Here is an 18,496-nt window from a genome sequence, read left to right on the forward strand (position 1 = left end):
CTACTCACTCACTCTCTCTCTCTCTCTCTCAAAAATAACCAAATATTAAAAAAAAAAGAAATGACAAGTGCAAAATAGAAGTATAAATCATAATAAGTATTCCTAACTATGACTTTGATGTAAAGATAATTTTAAACTCCCTACTGAAAATTTCTCAGCAAAAAATTTGTAGATGACTTACTGATATTGTTACATTGCAGAGAGTGTGGTACTAATTGCCTTTTGGTTGATTACTATTGTTCTTATAACTGAATAATACATTTGTATATCTAGTAATGATTTTTAACAATAAAGAGAAAGTATTCTGTGTCACATGTCTAAAAGAGTTAGGAGACTAACTGATGCTCAATCCCTAAATGCTTATATTCTCAGGATCTACTTGTTAGGTTCTTCTGATGCCTGCTCATGTTTCAGGACATATAGTCTGTCTGAGAAAATGTCACGTTGGCCACACATTAACTAAATAACTTAGCCATCTGTTGACATCATTCAAATAGTCGTAAAGTATGTTTTATATGAAAATAATTCTAGTTAGGATAATTTAGCTAGAAGGAGGCTTAAGATGTCATTTTTTAAAATGTTAGTAATTAAAATGTTACAATTAAAACTAGACAGTAAACTACAGTAAGGGTCTTTGTACTAAGAATAAAGACCTCTAACCTGGCTGAGAATACTTAATAGTACACCTGTACATAGTCAATTCTGAGACCAGTGAGCATATTATCTCCTTATTTGTAGGAAGTTTTATTTTAAAATTAATTTTAATTATACAAGTATAGACGTGAACAGATTCTCATTATAAAGAATATTCAAATTAAGGATCAAGCTAAAATTCATTGTGACCACCTGTTTTAATCCTAAGCCCCTGTTCAGAGGTCTTCAGATCTTGCGTGCGTATGTGGACGTAGCTGGTGCCTCCGCGGGAGTTGTGAAGTCCTCACCTGGGGTTACCTGGATCCTAACTCTTTGGTCAGCGTTCTTGTTTCTTCTGTTGACTCCTGACTTCTGTGTGCTGTCCAGTGGGAATTAAAAGAGGAAAAGGTTTCGAGATCATTTCCTGTACTGGAACTCAGTCATCTGTAAGTGAATTTCAAACTCAAGAACACTTAATTATCTCTTTCTGTTCAGGTCACCAGTGACCTCTTAATTGTGCCGTCTTGTGGGTTCTGTTTTCACCTTAATTGCTCCATGGCATTTGCTGTTTGTAATCCCACTTCCCGTCTCTCTCCTTTTTTTTGGTCCCCATTCCCCTGTTGTTTTCTTCCTCCTTTGGCCGTTCTTTAGCTATCTATCTCTTTTACTGCTCCTCGACTACACGCATACACTTGTCCCCAAACCCAAACCTCCAACCCAGCACCTACCCCTGGGCTAAGAGCAGGTTATCCCAACTGTGTATTCCGTCCCTACTGTAGGATCTATACTTTGTGTGTGCGTATCTCCGTCCGTCCGTCAGTCCCTCCCTCCCTCCCCTGTACTTCCCTTCAGTCCTTGGCCACTTTCTATCTAAAGGGCCAAAGCAGAAACCTGGGAGTTATGTTAGATGCCTCTCCCTCCTCATGCCGACACCCAGTGGCGACACTCAGTTTCATCTTGCTAACAATTTCACACGTTTGCTTCTTCCTTCCCGTTTCCCTTACAAAAAAAGTGAAAAGAATCAGACTTGTGTAAACAGCCAAGCAGAGAGAGCTGAGTGTGTGATTTTAAAACAATATTTTATTGTTAGGGAATGTTCATGAGGTGGACTCTAGACAGGTGTTCATTCTTTGAGGAGAATAGAGTAGGGAGTGAAAGCAAAGCTGAAGAACGGAAGTGTTTACTTTTCCGAGCGAGGAAGTGTTACTGGGAGACGCTGCAGAAGCCCCGTCTCTGGATGTTTCCTTCAGGAAGAGAGTAGACCGTTCTTGTCCGCTTTGGGGGGGCTTAACCCTTCACCTGTGTGAAAAATCAGCACTCAGGTGCTTCTTGGACAGTGATTATCATTCTCATTCACTGGGTTTTACTTTATTAAAATTCACATACTCCACTTCATCTGGACTGCTAAATTAAGTTGCCTTCATATTAGGACCAAATGAATTTGTAGCGTATAAATAGTCTTTGACTAAAGTTGGTGTGATATTTACAACTCCATTTCTCCCTCTCTGAGCTTGGGTTCGCGTTGCTCCCCCAGCCCTCTCTCCTCAGTCTCTCTGTCTTCGGGTTCCTCCCCGTCCTCTAAGGCCGAGTCACACGCTGGTCACACATGAAGCTGGGCACGCTTTCAGCCCTGTGTTATACTTACGTGTGTGTATGGCTTTCCCGAGAGACTTCACATCCCTTAAAGGACCAAACCATATTTCATGCATCTTTTTATCCCTTCCAGCATCTAGTTAATAAATATTTGTGGTGTCACTGGGTGCCCCATGTTGAGTGTGGATTGTGGCCTCAGAATCGGTGAAGAAATTTCAGGTGTCCTGCTTCCATCCTGGTTGTCTTTATTTCCACGTTCCCAGCTTGTTTGACCAAGTATCTTAGTTTTATTATTTTAAAAGACCCTTATAATAATAACCAGCCAAAAGGTAGAAGCAACCCAAGAGTTCATTGACAGTTCAGTGCATAAACACATCGTGGTTCATAATACGGTGGATGCTGTTCAGCCATAAGAAGGAAGGGTGTCCACGTGAGATAAGCCAGTCACAAAACAAAAACCAGTACTGTGTGATCACTCTTGCGATCTCAGATCTCGATCTGGGAGTCAGGATCACAGAGTCTCTCGATCACAGAGTCAGGAGCGGGGGTGGTGCCAGGGCCAGGTTGGCGGGGAGAGGAGGTGAAGAGTTGTTCTTTACTGCGTCCAGCTTCAGTTTTGCCAGATGAAAGTTCTGGAGGTTCATTGTGCAACAGCATGAATGCACTCAACACTGCTGAGCTGTGCACTTGAAAATGGTTAAGATGGCACATTCTGTGTTGTGCGTGTTTTACCACAATTTAACCAAAAAAAGGAAAAAGGAGTGGTACAGTGATACCATATGGATGAACCTTGAAAACATTGTGCTGAGTGAAATAATCCAGGCACAAAAGGCCACATATTGTAATATTCTGTTTACACGAATTGTCCCGAGTGGGAAGCTCCACCGCAGAGAGACAAAGTGACTTAGGGGTTGCTAGGGATTTGGGGGAGGGCTGATCGGGAGGAACCGCCCGATGGGTCTGGGGTTTGCTGTGGAGTGTCGGAACTAGAGTGTTTTGGAACTAGCTAGCTAGACACGACATGGCGGATGTACTCAGTGCGCTGCACTGTTTACTTTGAAGTCATTAATTTCATGATACGTGAATTTCATCTCAGCAGACTATTATTTTACTGAACACCCTCCCGCAGTAGAACAGTGGACAGTAAATACATGCTGTGTCGTCTGTGTCCCTGATGTGGGAAAATCTAACTGAACTTGAGGTCTACTTGTTTTTAACGATCGCGAGTCAACTTTTGAGTGTTGTCTGTGTGTCACCCTAGTGTCACAGCCGAGGTCTCTGTAGGATGGGCAGGACCGGGCCGGGAGCGCCCTCCCTGCTCCCTCCTCTGCAGGCGCAGCCCAGTCCAGCTTCAGTGGCCAGTTTAGCACTCCTCTGCTTCTCTTCCAGTGTCACTGTCATCCTGTCGCTGCCCTGCTCTTTGTGCTTCGAAGACTTTGGCCATTAGAGTAGGGTTCTGTTTCCTTATGGTGGCACTGGAGGTCCCTGCAACCTCGCCCCTGCCCGTGTGTCCGGTGTCGATTCCTGCCGCTCCGAGCCCCACCCGTCGGAACCACCTTTAGCGATTGGGGTGTTCTTCGGGTGTCCTGGCTGACACAGAGGACTCTGCTCTACTTTCCGTGCCTGTGAACCGTGTGACTTCATCTGCCCCGAGCGATTGTGTGCACCGCCCATTCCGCGGCTCACCTAACCCGTCCTTCGAGACTCGGCTTAGCCAGCACCTCCGGAGAGAAAGTCTTCCCTGAGCCTGTGTGCTCTCCCGTCACCCCTTCTTCCTTCTGCACGTGTCTGCCCCGTCACCGAGCACACTGTGATCTAAGTGCTCACTTTTCTCTTCCCTCCATAAAGCTGTGAGCTCCTTGAAGAAAGGGACGATCTGTCTGCACACAGCTTTTAGTGCGTGTGCGGGAACCCATGCTTTTCGCTTCCCATTTTACTCTGTGCAAAGACATTTAGTTGTGCTGGAAAGAGGCAGGAGAACATGAAGTATGTTGTGAAAGTCTGCACTTCTTAGGAAGGCTGTCAATTCCATAAAGGGAATAAATGTCTTACCTTCTTACATTGTAACGCCTACACACCCATACAGCGTAAGAATATGAGAGTGACCGGAAAATACTATAAACATTTAACTTGGAACACAACAGCAAACACTTAGAAATAAAGAATTTCTAATGAAATCTCGTTGCCAGAGCCGTAAACTGAGAGATGCATGTACGATATGGGGTTTATATTCTGCAGCCTGATCGATGTATTTTCACAGCTTTACTGAGTATAATTGACATACAATAAACTGTACATATTTAAAGCGTACAACTGACAAGGGTTTTTTCTTTCCCACAAGTTTTGACTTACTTGTACATGTGTGAAACCATCACCACAATCAAAATAGTGAACATATCTGTCACGTCAGAACGTTTCCTTTTGGCCCTACGTGGTCCCTGCCACACACCTGTCCCGCTGTACCAAACCCCCCCCCCCCCCCGCCCGTATCCCCAGGCAACCACTGACCTGCTTGTTGTAACTATAAATTAGTTCCTGTCTCCTGGAAGTGTATGTAAATGAAATCATACAATGCGTACTGGTTTTTTGTCTGGCTTTTTTCACTCAGCGTATTTATTTTAAGACTTACCCAGGTTGTTGCATGTGTCAGCAGTTCATTTTTGTTCAATTGTTTAATTTTTTATTTTTGAGAGAGAGAGAGAGAGAGCGAGCATGAGCAGAGGAGGGGCAGAGAGGGAGGGAGACACAGAACCCGAAGCAGGTTCCAGGCTCTGAGCTGTCAGCACAGAGCCAGATGCGGGGCTTGAACCACTAGATCATGACCTGAGCCGAAGTGGGCCGTTCAAGCAACTGAGCCACCCAGGCACCCCAGCAGTTCATTTTTTATTGTTGAGTAGTGTTTCATTTTACGTGTAGACCACGATTTGTTTATCCTGTCACCCACCAGAGGACGTTAGAGTTGTTTACAGCTTTCGGCTGTTATAAGTCAAGTCGCTCTGAGCTTTCACGTGCAAGTCTCTGTGTGGGCGCACGCTGTCCTGTCTCTTGAGTAATAACTGGAAAGGGAATGCCTCGTGTACGCTTCACTTTTTAAGAGACTGCCAAACTGTTCCAGAGTCCTTACCCATTTTGCATTCTCAGCACGAGTGTGTGGGGAGCCTGCCCTGGTATAGTCCATGAGCTAATGTTTGGCGTTCTAATAGGTGTGTGGTGATATGTCTTTATGGATTTAACTTGCATTTCCCAGATGACCAAAGTGCTCATTTGCCCTCTGTGTATTTCCTTTGGTGAAGTATCTCTTCGGATCTTTGTTTGGCCCATTTAAAAAAATGGGGGTTGTTTCCTCATTCTTGAGTGTTGGACGCTGTTTACCTCTTCTGGATAAAAGTTCCTTATCAAGATAGGTGATTTGCAAATATTTTCCCCAATTGCTGGCTTATGTTTGTATTGTTTTAACAATATCTTTCAAAGGACGATATCCTTAATTTTGATGAAGTCAAATTTACCAGTGTTTCTTTTCGGATTGTACTTTTGGTGTTGAATCTACTGAATCTTTCTCTAACCCCAAATCACAGAGATTATCATCTCCTATGTTTTCTTCTAGATGTTTTATATCTTTAGGTTTTGTACTTAGATCCATGACTCATTTCGAGTTAATTTCTGTATACTGGATGAGGGCTGAATTGAAATTTATTTTTTTTTGCATATGGGTAGCCAATTATTCTAGCACCACTGCTTGAAAAGTCTATTCATGTTTCCTCTGAATGGCCTGGGAAACTTTATGGAAAATCCATTGTCTATGTATGTGTGGGTGTGGGTTTATTTCTGGACTCTATTTTGTCCCATTGATGTCTCTATTTGTCTCTAGTTCAATACTGCACTGTCTGGATTGCTGTGGATTGATTGTAAGACTTAAGATCAGGCAGTGAAGTCTGTTCTCCCCCCACACCCCCATCCCCAAGCCCAAGTCTGTTCTTTTTGAGAGTGGTTTTAGTTATTCTAAGTCCTTTGCATTCCCCTGTGACTTTTTAAACTAGCTTGTCATTTTCTACACAAATGTCTGCGAGGATTTTGGATTGTGTTGAGTCTGTAGAACAAACTGGAGAGGATTAACATCTTTACAACACTGAATCTTTCAGTCCCTGAACACTGTATACTTACTTAGTTCTTTAATTTGTCTCGGCCGTGTTTGCGTTTTTGTTTAGGTCTAGGACATTTGATGCTATTGTAATGGTATTACTTTAAAAACTTAATTTCTAACAGTTCATTGCTGGTGTATTTGTGTATATTGGTCTTTTATTCTGCAACCTTGCTAAACTCACTTATTAGTAATAGTATCTGGTTTGTAGATTTTGTTGGTTTTCGTTGATGATTAATCATAATTATGATTAATGATTTGTGAATAAAGATAGTTTTACTTCTTCCTTTCCAACATGGGTGCTTTAATTTATTTTTCTCATCTGTTGCATTATCTGGAGCTTCCAGTACAATGTTGAATAGAAGTAGTGAGAGCAGACATTCTTGGCTTGTTTCCACCATAGGAAGAAAGCATTCTGTCCTTTACTGTTAACTGATAAGAACTGTAGTGTTTTTTAGCTTGTTTATTTTGGTGGATGCCTTTCACCAGGTCGAGGAGGTTCCCTTCTTTTCTACTTTGCTGGAGTTTTATTGGGAATGTTTACTGGGTTTTGTTAAATGCTTTTTCTGCATCTACTGACATAATCCTGTGGCTTTCTCTTTTAGACTCTGGTTAGTGTGCTAAATTACCCTGGGTGAGTCTTGAGTGTTAAACCAATCTTGCATTCCTGGGATAAGCCTCGCTTGGTCATGACGTATTATCCTTTTTTTTTTTTAATTTTTTTTTTTTTTTACTGTTGGGTTCAATTTGATAAAATTTTGCTTAGGGTTTTTGCATCTGTACGAGTGCATAGATCTATAGTTCTCTTTTCGTTGTTGTTGTTAATATCTTTTTTCAGGTTTTGCTTATGTGAGTAATGCTATCTTCACTGAAACTATCCACAGGTATTTTCTCCTCTTCAAATTGCTGGATGAATGCTATACACTAAATGTTTGTGTCTCCCTGAAAATTCATACGTTGAAGCTTAATCCCCAGTGTGATCGTATTAGGAGGAAGGGGCCTGTGGGAGGTGTTAGGTCGTGAAGCTCTGCCCCCATGAGTGGGATTAGGGCCCTTATGAAAGAGGCCCCTCGAGCTCCCTTGCCCTTCCTGTCATGGGAGGTTATAATGAAAGATAGCTGTCTATAAAACAGGAAGTGGACCCTCACCGGACATCTTGGACTTCTAGCCACAGACTGTGAGAAATAAATGTCTGTTGTTTATAAGCCGCCCGGTGTGTGCTACTCTGTTAGCGCGGCTGTAATGGACAGAGACAATGAGTTTTTATAGAATTGGGTTTTTTCCTTCAGCGTTTGAAATAGTTAATCAGTGGAGCCATCTGGGCCTGGAATTTACTTTGTGGAGAGGTTTTAACAACACATTAAACTTATATTATTGGTAGAGGACTACTCTGCTTATTTATTTCTTCTTGAGTGAGCTTTGTTGATGTCTTTTGAGGAATTTATTTCATCTATGTTGTCAAGTATTTTTTTGGCATAAGGTTCCTTTATTATCCCTTTAATATAGATGGAGGTATCCGTGCACAGCAGTGATAATTACCTATCTCATAGCTGGTGTTGGTAATTCGTGTTTTCTGGCTTTTTTTCTTTAACAGTATTGCTGGAGGTTTATTGATTTTTATGGATCTTCTCAAAGGACCAGTTTTCGGTTTCATTTATTTTTCTCTGTTCTTTTTCTCTTTTCCTTTCATTGATTCACTCTTTATTATTTATTTTCTTCTGCTTATTTGGGGGTTTATTTTTCTCTTATTTTTCTGCTTTCTTAAACTTGAAGCTGTGTTCCCTGATTTGAGATCTTCTTTATTTTCTAGCATTGCCTCTGAACACTGTGAGTTTCTAAGTATTGCTTTGCTGCACCCCCTTGAACTTTCATCTAGAGTGCTGCCATTTTCATTCAGTTCAGTATACTTTCTGACTTCCCTTGTTATTTCTTCTTGGACCATGGATTGTTCAGAAGTCTGTTATTTAGTTTCCAAATATTTGAGGATTTTCCAGAGATGTTTGTCTGTTAGCGATTTCGAATTTAATTTCATTATGGTGAGGAAATAGGTTTTGTATGACTTGAATCATTTTGAATTTATTGAGACTTGCTTTATGGCCCAGAACATGGTCTGTCCTCATGTATCTCCTTTGTGTACTTAAAAACAAGGTGTATTCTGCTATTCATGGGTAGAGTGTTCTATAAATATGAGGTCAGTTTAGTTGATAATGTTGCTCAAGTTCTTTGTATCCTTACTGATTTGCTATCTGTTTTATCAATTATTGAGAGAAGGGGTTTGAAATCTACCACAATTGCAGATTTATTTATTTCTTCCTACATTTCTTTTTTTTTGCTTCATGTATTTTTGAAGTTCTGGTATTATTAGATGCATAAATATTTAGGACTGTTACATTCTCTTGATGAATTGACCCCTTTATAATTAGGCTAATGATGATGACATTCTTCATTCCTGGTAATCTTTTTAGCTATGAAATCTACTTTGTGTGACATTAATATAACCATGTCAGCTTTTATTTTTTTTTATTTTTTTACTTTTTTTTAAATTTTTTTTTTCAACTTTTTTTTTTTTTTTTTTTTTATTTTTGGGACAGAGAGAGACAGAGCATGAACGGGGGAAGGGCAGAGAGAGAGGGAGACACAGAATCGGAAACAGGCTCCAGGCTCTGAGCCATCAGCCCAGAGCCCGACGCGGGGCTCGAACTCACGGACCGCGAGATCGTGGCCTGGCTGAAGTCGGACGCTTAACCGACTGCGCCACCCAGGCGCCCCTGTTTTTTTTTTTTTTTTTATTACAATTACATAGTATACTTTTTTCCATTCTTATACTTAAAAACAATTTTTTTTGATGTTTTTATTTATTTTTGAGACAGAGACAGAGCATGAGCAGGGGAGGGGCAGAGAGAGAGGGAGACACAGAATCTGAAGCAGGCTCCAGGCTCTGAGCTGTCAGCACATCACCTGACGTGGGGCTCGAACTCACACACTGTGAGATCATGACCTGAGCTGAAGTCGGACGCTTAACCGACTGAGCCACCCAGGTGCCCCTCCATTCTTATACTTTTAACCTGTTTGTGTCTTTATATTTATTTATATTTATTTATTATCTTTTAAAAATGTTTGAGAGGGAGAGGGAGAGAGGGAAGGAGGGAGGGAGGGAGGGAGGGAAGTGCAGAGAGAGAGGGAGAGACAGAATCCCAAGTGGGCTCCACACTCAGCACAGAGCCTGATGTGGGGCTTGATCTCTCACCACCATGAGATCACGACCTGAGCCGACATCAAGAGTCAGACACTTAACCACTTGAGACACCCAGGTGCCCATGTGTCTTTGTATTTAAATAGTTGGTTCCTTAAAGATAATGTAGAGGGGCACCCGGGTGGCTCAGTCAGTTAAGTGTCTGACTCTTGACTTTGGCTCAGGTCATGATCTAATGGTTTGTAGGATCAGGCCCCACGTAGGGCTCTGCACTTGACAGCGTGGAGCCTGCTTGGGATTCTCTCTCTCTCTCTCTCTCTCTCTCTCTCTCTCTCTCTCTCTCTCTCCCCCCTTTCTCTCTGTCCCTTCCCCCATTCACATGCACGTGCTTTCTTTCTCTCAAAAATAAAAAAATAAAATAAACATTAAAAAAAGAAAAAAGTTTAAAAAAATAATTTAGAGTTGGATCTTGCTTTTTTATATAGTCTGTTAATCTTCATTTTTGAATTTGGATGTTTAGACCGTTTACTTTGAGTGCAATTACTGATATGTTTAAATCTACGATCTTGTTCTTTATTTTCTGTTTCTTCTCATCTCTTCTTTGTTCCCTTTTTCTTCTTTATCTTCATTTTTTCTGAATATGTTGCATTAAAAAAACTGATTCTCCTTTATCTCCTTTGTTGACCTGTTTGCTATAACTGTTTGTTGTAGTATTTGGATAGCTGCTCTCTGGTTCATAGTATACATTTTTAATGTCACAGTCCACCTTCTGGTGGTATCGTAGCCCTTAATAGAAGAGCCTTCTCACGGTGTATTTCCATTTCTCCCCTGGCTGTTTTCGTGCTCGTTATCATAAATTGTACACGTTAAAAACCCTATAATACAGTGTTTCCGATTTTGCTCTGAACAGTGATCTTTCAAAGAGATTTAAAACTAACAAGTCTTTTATATTTACCTGCATAGTAATCATTTCTGTTGTTTTTCATTGCTTTCCGTAGATCTAGATTTCCTTCTGATACATTTTCCTTCTGTCTGTCTGGAGGACTTTTTTCAACATCCCACGTAATGCCGGTCTGCCAGTGATGGATTCTTTCCGCTTTTTGGATACATGAAATGTCTTTATTTTGCCTTATTTTTTTAAAGTTTTCACCGGATATGGAATTTCAGATTAACTTTTTCCTTCAGTATTTTAAAGATGTTCTATGACTCTTTTCTCATTTCTGTAGTATTTGATAAGAAATCTTCTGTGATCATTATCTTTGTTTTTTTTAATTTGTGTAAAAAAAAGATAATTTGATCTCTTTTTTTCCATATGACCATGTTTAAGATTTTTCTTCTTTATCACTGATTTTAAGAAGTTTAATTATGATGTGCTGTGGTGTAGTTTGCTTCAGATTTTTGTTCATTGAGTTTAGTGAACTTCTTTGATTTGTCAGTATTTAGTTCTCATCAAATTTGGAAGGTGTTCGGCCGTTATTTCTTCAGATGCTTTTTCCCTCCTGTTCTCTTTCCTCTCCGTAAGGAACTCTTACGACAAGCATATCATTCGTTTGAAATGAATTCATGGTGCCCTCATGCTGTGTTCATTTTCTGTCTTGGTTTGCTTTCTGTGTTTCGTTTGAGTATTTTCTACCAGTGTGTCACATCTGCCACTAATCCCATCCAGTGCGTCTTCCGTGTGTCACATGGTGATACTCCTCTGAAGAAGGTCCGTTTGGGTCTGTTTTGTATCTTCCGTGTCTCTATTGAACAAGTTCACTCTTCCAGCTTCTGAGATCTAAGGTATACAGTTACGATTAGTTAATTGTCCTTGCTACTCGTTCTGTCATCTGGGTCATTCCTGGTTCAGTTGTTTACCCGTGAGCATGAGTGGGCCCGTTCCCTGCTGAATACTCTAGAGCTTCTTCTACACATCTGGGTCCCCACCCCGTGCAACTCTCTGTCTACCCTGCGGTCCCCAGGTTCCAACTGCACCTCTTCAACTTAGCAAGATGGCTGGACCCTGTCCCTGTTCCTCTCTGTGCTGCAGCCCGGAAGGCCTCTTCAGGCCGGAGCTGTGGCAGAGGTAAGGCCCGGCTCGCCTGTTGCTTGTCTGTCAGCGTTATTGCCCTTTATTGCTTAATGTCCAGGGTCTTGCAAATGAAGGTTTTGTATGTCTTGTCCAGGTTTTTTTGGTTAATTCAGGTATGAAGGGAAAATCTGGTCTCTTTTATCCCATCTTGGCCCAAACCTGAAGTCAGTATTCCTAGTTGATGTAATTTAATGAAAATCTACTTGCAAAGTAAGAACAGTCAAAAGTTGAAGTCTTTGCTTTAATAGGATCCTCTCTATTCCACCCCAGAAGTGGACCTTCTCTTCAATTTTAGAATGACTTTATTTTTGAATAAATAAAACAGTTGGCAATGGGCCTATATACATTAACCCTGAAATTAATGATGCTTAAAAAGGATCGGATATTTTATTATTTTGTACCCTTTAGGTCATATTTATTATTTGATGCCTGCCTTAGGTATAAGTTTATTCCAACAGTGTGGTTTAGAGAAGGGAATTTGAAAACCTCGTCAAGATAATAATTTAACCGTTGTGAGAGTCCAGAGGGAAAAACGTGTCGATCCCAGTGTTTTGTCAGAGAACACTTAACTTCTAAATTTATTTTTTTTATGACAAGATGTGTGTGTTCCTTTTGGCAGTCTTACATTAAAGCCATGGGTATCATGTCAGCCATTTGTGTGGGATGCCAGCACACATGGTTTAATGATAAAGTTGCTTTAATGATCCCTTAAGCGTGTCAGGCTTTCCACGTCTTCATGCTAGTGAGGAACCAGAGTATGCTTGCTAGAAATCAGAGTCATCTCAGGTGGGCTAACGAAGGTGGGTTCTCATGATTCGTGTTGGTCTTCCCTGAAATGAGGTTCTTGTGAAGGTATAAGTTCATTATTCAAGGAATTATGCATAAAATGTTTTTAACTGTATCTTAGTGGGCGGAACCGACGCGTGGTTTGTCATGAAGATCATTTTATTCACCGATAAGATGGCTTTATGCTTAGCCATGCTTAACTAAGTAGGCCTTTAGCTGGTGTATATTTTACTTATCTTTTACAGAAATAACTTTTGAATGGGAATGAGCATTTCAGTATTTGAGTAGCAGAGTTCATAACATTTGATAATTGATTTTTTTTGTTAGTATTATCTTAAAATTTTGCTGCCTTAATACGCTTTTTTAAAAAGAGTTTTTAGGGGCGCCTGGGTGGTGCAGTCGGTTAAGCATCCGACTTCAGCCAGGTCACGATCTCGCGGTCCGTGAGTTCGAGCCCCGCGTCGGGCTCTGGGCTGATGGCTCAGAGCCTGGAGCCTGCTTCCGATTCTGTGTCTCCCTCTCTCTCTGCCCCTCCCCCGTTCATGCTCTGTCTCTCTCTGTCCCAAAAATAAATTTAAAAAAGTTGAAAAAAAATTTTTTTTAAATAAAAAAAATAAAAAATAAATAAAAAGAGTTTTTAATGTTTATTTTTGAGAGAGAGAGAGAGAGAGAGAGAGAGAGAGTGTGTGAGCAGGGGAGGGGCAGAATGAGAGGGAGACAAAGAATCCAAAGCAGCTGCCTTAATATGTATGCTTTTATATCTTTCTCCAGAAATGGAGATTTTGAAGTATTATACATTTTTACAATAAATGTTAAAGTTAAAATTTTAAGTATTGTTACTTTTTCCTAAGTGTTGGCATTTTTAATAAAAAAGTACATTTTACAATTTAATAATTGCTGTGACATAGCCTCTCAGATGTTGGTTTAGGGGTTATTGTTTAAGGTTCAGTCTTATACGGGGTTTTCAGGACTAAAGAGCTGCATGTGTTGTCCAGAGTGATCTTTTAGTCGGACCATGTTAGTTAGATATTTAAAAGATTAAATTTGAAACGGCAGTGTCTTCAGAACTAGCCCCTATAACCTAATATTTTGTCTAGTGCTTTGTTGCACTGTAGCAACGGGCTCCTGTATGTCTGTGAGGTCAACCTGAGATGTCCCTGGGACCAAACATGTCATAAGGAGATCGCTCTCTGTCTGGGATTTCATATGAAGTCTTGGCCCTGACTCTCAGGGTACCAAGTTGAATCTGCCGAGAAGCTGTATGTCACATACCTTCCACTGCCCCTGTACTCAGCGTGTGGCACTGCTGTCCCCCCCGTGGTGCATAGGCCAGGTCCAGGGTGGTGGCGGAGTTACTGGTTAGCATGTCCCCATGCTGTCCAAAGTGGTCTGTCCCCATAGGTTCACGAAGTAAGTCACTGGGCTGTGAAAAAACCGTGAGAACTCATATTTATCTTTACTGGTATTATTTTTAAAGTCTGTTCTTTGTGTGTAATGTGAAAGTCAGTGAGTAGTACATATATAGTTTTAAAATAATTAGATATGCATATCTTGGGTATATATGTTCTGATTTTTTCTTTGTGAATGATGGTATATGAGTAAAATGTTCTGAAACCAGGTAAGACTCTTCTGGAGAATCTGCACAGGGTTTTATTCTATGATCAGTCACTTTTTCCGTCAATCATTTCATCATATGCAAGATTTCGTGTCTGTGTGCATCTCTGTGTTTTTCTTGTGGAATGATGATCTATGGCTCTGACCAGATTCTCAAAGGAGTTTGGTCCTAAACATCAAATAAACTAATTATCTGGGAAGCCTGGGCTGAAATCGCTGAAGTGTGTTTTGGAAGGACTGTATCCTGTCTACAGATAACTTCCTAGGTTAAATTAAATGGTACTTAGTGTGAAAAATAAAATGTATAATTAGATATGTATTCCTCTTAACACAGTCAAGTTTTTTATCTGAGAAGCAGCAGCTGTGATTGTTGCTGTGACTCCTGATGTGTGGTCTGTGCTGCGTCCTCTGCTGGGGTCTGGGTCCCTTCACCATTTTTTTTTTTTTTTTAACGTTTATTTTATTATCGAGAGAGAGACACAGAGCGTGAGCGGGGGAGGGGTAGAGAGAGGGGGAGACACAGAATCTGAAGCAGGCTCCAGGTTCCTAGCTGTCAGCACAGAGCCCGGTGCGGGGCTCGAACTCACAAACTGTGAGATCATGACCTGAGCTGAAGTCGGATGCTTAACTGACTGAGCCACCCAGGTGCCCTATCCCTTCACCTTCTTTAAAATGATATTTTATCGTATGTTTTCATTAATCTTCTCTCTAAAATATCATGATAGAGTATTGTCCATTGGCCCTGTGTAAGTGTGGCTGTTAAAGAAATACTTTTTGAAACGTCCTATTTTTGTGATACTTTTGGATATGAAGGTTTTCCTGTTTTCTCTCTGCCCTGCTTTTGTAGAGCCGTCCCTATAATAGGTGATGGGGTTGCTTTGGTGGGGGTGAGAGCTGAGTTCAACAGTCAGCTGATAAAATGAAATGGAGTTTGGTTACTCCTGAAATCCTTAGGCCACCCATAAAAGAAAGGTAATATGATCTTGTTTATACAGCCCTCTATGGTTAAAATTTTACATGATAGGCCCCAAGTGGCTCTTCAGTTTCTTCCTTGAAGATTGTCACCAGTCCCATCATCTGTCACTTGACTACTTGCGTGTTGTTTACTTATTTATTTACCAGTGGTCAGAAAAATTCCTGGCATTCACACATTCTTTCTAATAAGTATTTGGCCTAGGGTACATTATCACTGAATAGGATGACTTTTTTTTTTTTTTTATTTAAGCCTTGTTTTTACTTATTTTTTAATTTTTAAATTGTTTTAATGTTTTATTTATTTTTGAGAGCAAGAGAGACAGAGCATGAGCAGGGGAGGGGCAGAGAGAGGGGGAGACACAGAATCCGAAGCAGGCTCCAGGCTCTGAGCTGCCAGCACAGAGCCTGACGCGGAGCTCGAACTCACAGACCGCGAGATCATGACCTGAGCCGAAGTCTGACGCTTAACCAACTAAGCCACCCAGGTGCCCCAAGACTTGCTTTTAAAAATCAGTTTAGGTGAATTTAAATAGCTTCAATGTATATAACTATCCTGCATTTCAAGGTTTGTTATTGTACTCCACAAACCCGGAGCATCCAGTTCAGATTAATAATATTCCCCTGCCTCCCCTCTTAGTTTATTAGAACTACCCTATTAACTTACCCTAGAAAAGAATCACCCTGTTAGTTTATTCGTTTATGTAGTAATTATTAAGTATGGGCAAGCATGGCTCTAGGCATTGGGAACATAGGAGTGAAAAAAACAAAGTCCTTGTTCTCATAGAACTTACATTCCCGTGGGGAAGGTGGGCAGCAAAGACAGAAAGGAAAAGAAATTATTTCAAGTAGTGTTGTGTTACAAAGAAACGTCATTGGGATAGCCGGCCATGGAGGGGTCCGGCTGTTTTATGTAGAGGGGACAGTTGCCTCTCTAAGGAGGTGACGTTCGACCTGGGACCTGCATGGAGAGGGGGACCGAGCAGTGGGGAGGTGCGAAGCCTGAAGTTTGTCAGGTGTCTCGTCCGCCACGACTCCACGACTCTTGTTTCCAGACTCAGTTGAGCACGCTGTGCTTTCTCCCCGTGAGCAGCGGCACAGTGGATGTCTTGTCGGTGTAAGCGTGCCGAGTGTCAGGGGTGTTCGCTCCAGCTCCCGCCGCTTCCAAGAAGAGACCGTGACACCCGGACAGAGTAGGTTAGAGCTGGTTGAGGTTGTTCCCCAGGGTAACAATTACGGATTTCAACTAGGATACCTACTAACAGAAATGAGAAAGTCCATGGAATTTGATCTGTTTTGTACTTTATTTTGTAACGTATTTAAATATATTGTACCTGATTTTATTAAGGGCTATTTTATTTATTTTTAACAGGAATCACTAGATTTGATCTACTTGGAGACTTTGGAAGGTTTAATTGGCTGGGAAATTTCTATATTGTATTATCCTACAATTTGCTTTTTGCTATTGTGACAACATTGTGTCTGGTCAGAAAATTCACCTCTGCTGTACGAGAAGAACTTTTCAAGGCCCTAGGTAATCCTGAGGTTTATGGGTATTTTTCTCGCTTTCTACTAATTTTTAATTTTGCCATATGAATTGATTTTAAGTCTTCATCTCTTCATTTTTCCTGATGTGTAACACCTTAGAGGTCACATTTCTGACCCACTCCTTATTGGTTGTGCTCTTGTGTAAAATTATTTCATTAAGCCTCGGCTTCCTTATCTATAAAATGGTGATAATACCTTCTTCTCTTGTTGTGGATGTTAACTGAAATATTTCTTGTAAGGGCCTGAGCATAGTCCTGGCACATCAGAAGGGCTCAATAAAATGAGCTCTTTTATCATTAAGACGATGGTGGTTGTGGTGAGGTGAGGGTAATAACGGGCTAAGCTTCTCTTTTGGTAACGACACCTCTTACTGTTTTTTAGTTGCAGATCTCTTTTGAGGCTTGGAGTTTACAATATCAAGCTGATCCATAATTCTCTTCCGTAAGCCAAACAAGTCAGGATGAAAATATTAGTGTTCTTGTCATTAATATGGGAGAGGGCATTCCTGAATCATGTAGTCCATGAGTCACATGTGTTGTGACAGTATTAAAAAACTCTTAGGTTTGGCTAAGGTATAAAGGGAATAAATGTAACTTATCAAATGTGTTTTCCATGCTTACTTCAACATTAGTACTAAACATACATCAGGCTTTATATTTTAGGAATACCAGGGCAGTATAAACTGTCTTGCTGTATAAACCCTCTTGGGTTTGGAGTGTGTAATTTTATAATAAAAGAAGGGAAAGGCAGCGATTTATTGCAGGGACTCCTAACATTAGGTCGTTTACCTAACTTGACATCATTTGAATGTTTATAGTCTGTGTTCTCTTGTGGCTTGTAGTGGTTGCCATAGGCCCCGTACTGATTAAGGTCCAGATAACCTCCGCCTTCTGAGCAACATGAAGCTTCTCACCCAACCAAATTCTTCCAACCTCTGTGGTTGAAGGGATGACCTTTGGGAAGGAAAAAAGATTTCAGATTATCTACTCATATGTATTTTACTTTAAGTTCACCCTGTGAGGGGATGGTTGGTGAAATAGTGGCCTAGAAGTGAAAGTGACATCTCATTTCAGCAGAAGCAGCGGATAATTGTGGATTTTCATGCCTAAATTTTCATAATACCGACAAGGTAAAAATCTGTAAGGTGACGTGGGAATCCATAGCTCTCCCCGCCAAATGTCTCAAGTGAGAACTTCATTTTGAAGCCCGTGGTAGCATCAGTGAGGTTAGTTAGCCATAATGTCAGGTCGATTCCCACTGACTAGTCAATGACATGAGACGGCTGTAGATGAATTACTGTAAACTTAGTTTTGAGTTAAGTATTCTGGATATCATCTTTCTAAAGAAGCTTTTTTTAATGTAGGGAAGTATCATTAACCTAAGGTGAAGTCATGTATGTTGTGTTGGCCCTTTGACCATAATAGGCAATAGAATTATCAAGACTTGTGTAAAACCACTAGATGGATTTAAGGGTTTTTTGTCCAAATGTTTTCTGTTACTCTTTGGAATGCCTAAGGAGGACATGAATCATACCTAGAAAAAGATCCTCCATATTAAGTATATGTAATAATGTGTGACTCATCTGAGATCTTCAGTCTAATTTCACTGGGAATCGTAATTTGATTATAAAATTTAACTGTCTCCTTTTTTCCCCTCTTTTTTTTGTAGGCTTTTCCCCTCTGGTGCTATGTCCATTGACAATGACAGTGTCTGTCTCATAGAGTACCTGGTGTACTCCGGGTATATAAACAAACACTGGATGGCGGTGGAGGTGACTGTATCCGCACAGAGAGACGTTGTAGTTTTTTTTTAAAGATGCGTAGCTTGTGCTGCCCCCGAGTTTTAGAAGTAACAACTGGAAATATGTCCTAAAAGGGGATTCCCTTTTGCTTCGGGCGGGATTACCCCGCTGGTTCTCTGTCCGCCTAGTTCCTTCTCTAGCAGGCCG

The 18,496-nt window shown here is 40.8% G+C and overlaps 1 protein-coding gene across 9 annotated transcripts in view; it reads left to right on the forward strand.

Annotated features, from left to right (window-relative positions):
- Window positions 1-18,496, forward strand: part of LMBR1 (limb development membrane protein 1) — a 199,352-nt gene that overhangs the window by 134,478 nt on the left and 46,378 nt on the right. For 5 of the 9 annotated variants that reach the window (XM_086685387.1, XM_086685422.1, XM_086685406.1 and 2 more), the window contains one exon: window positions 16,373-16,534. The exons of 2 other annotated variants lie outside the window; for them this stretch is intronic. In XM_086685387.1, coding sequence (XP_086541513.1) covers window positions 16,373-16,534 — 162 coding nt within the window. Of the gene's footprint in view, window positions 1-862; window positions 1,080-3,487; window positions 4,707-16,372; window positions 16,535-18,496 lie in introns of those variants that run through there. 2 more of the 9 variants (XR_015243572.1, XM_086685413.1) reach the window with 2 other exon arrangements.

Source organism: Puma concolor, chromosome A2, assembly GCF_028749965.1.
Source record: "Puma concolor isolate L17-30 chromosome A2, mPumCon1.1.hap2, whole genome shotgun sequence".
In the NCBI taxonomy this organism is placed as follows: domain Eukaryota; kingdom Metazoa; phylum Chordata; class Mammalia; order Carnivora; family Felidae; genus Puma; species Puma concolor.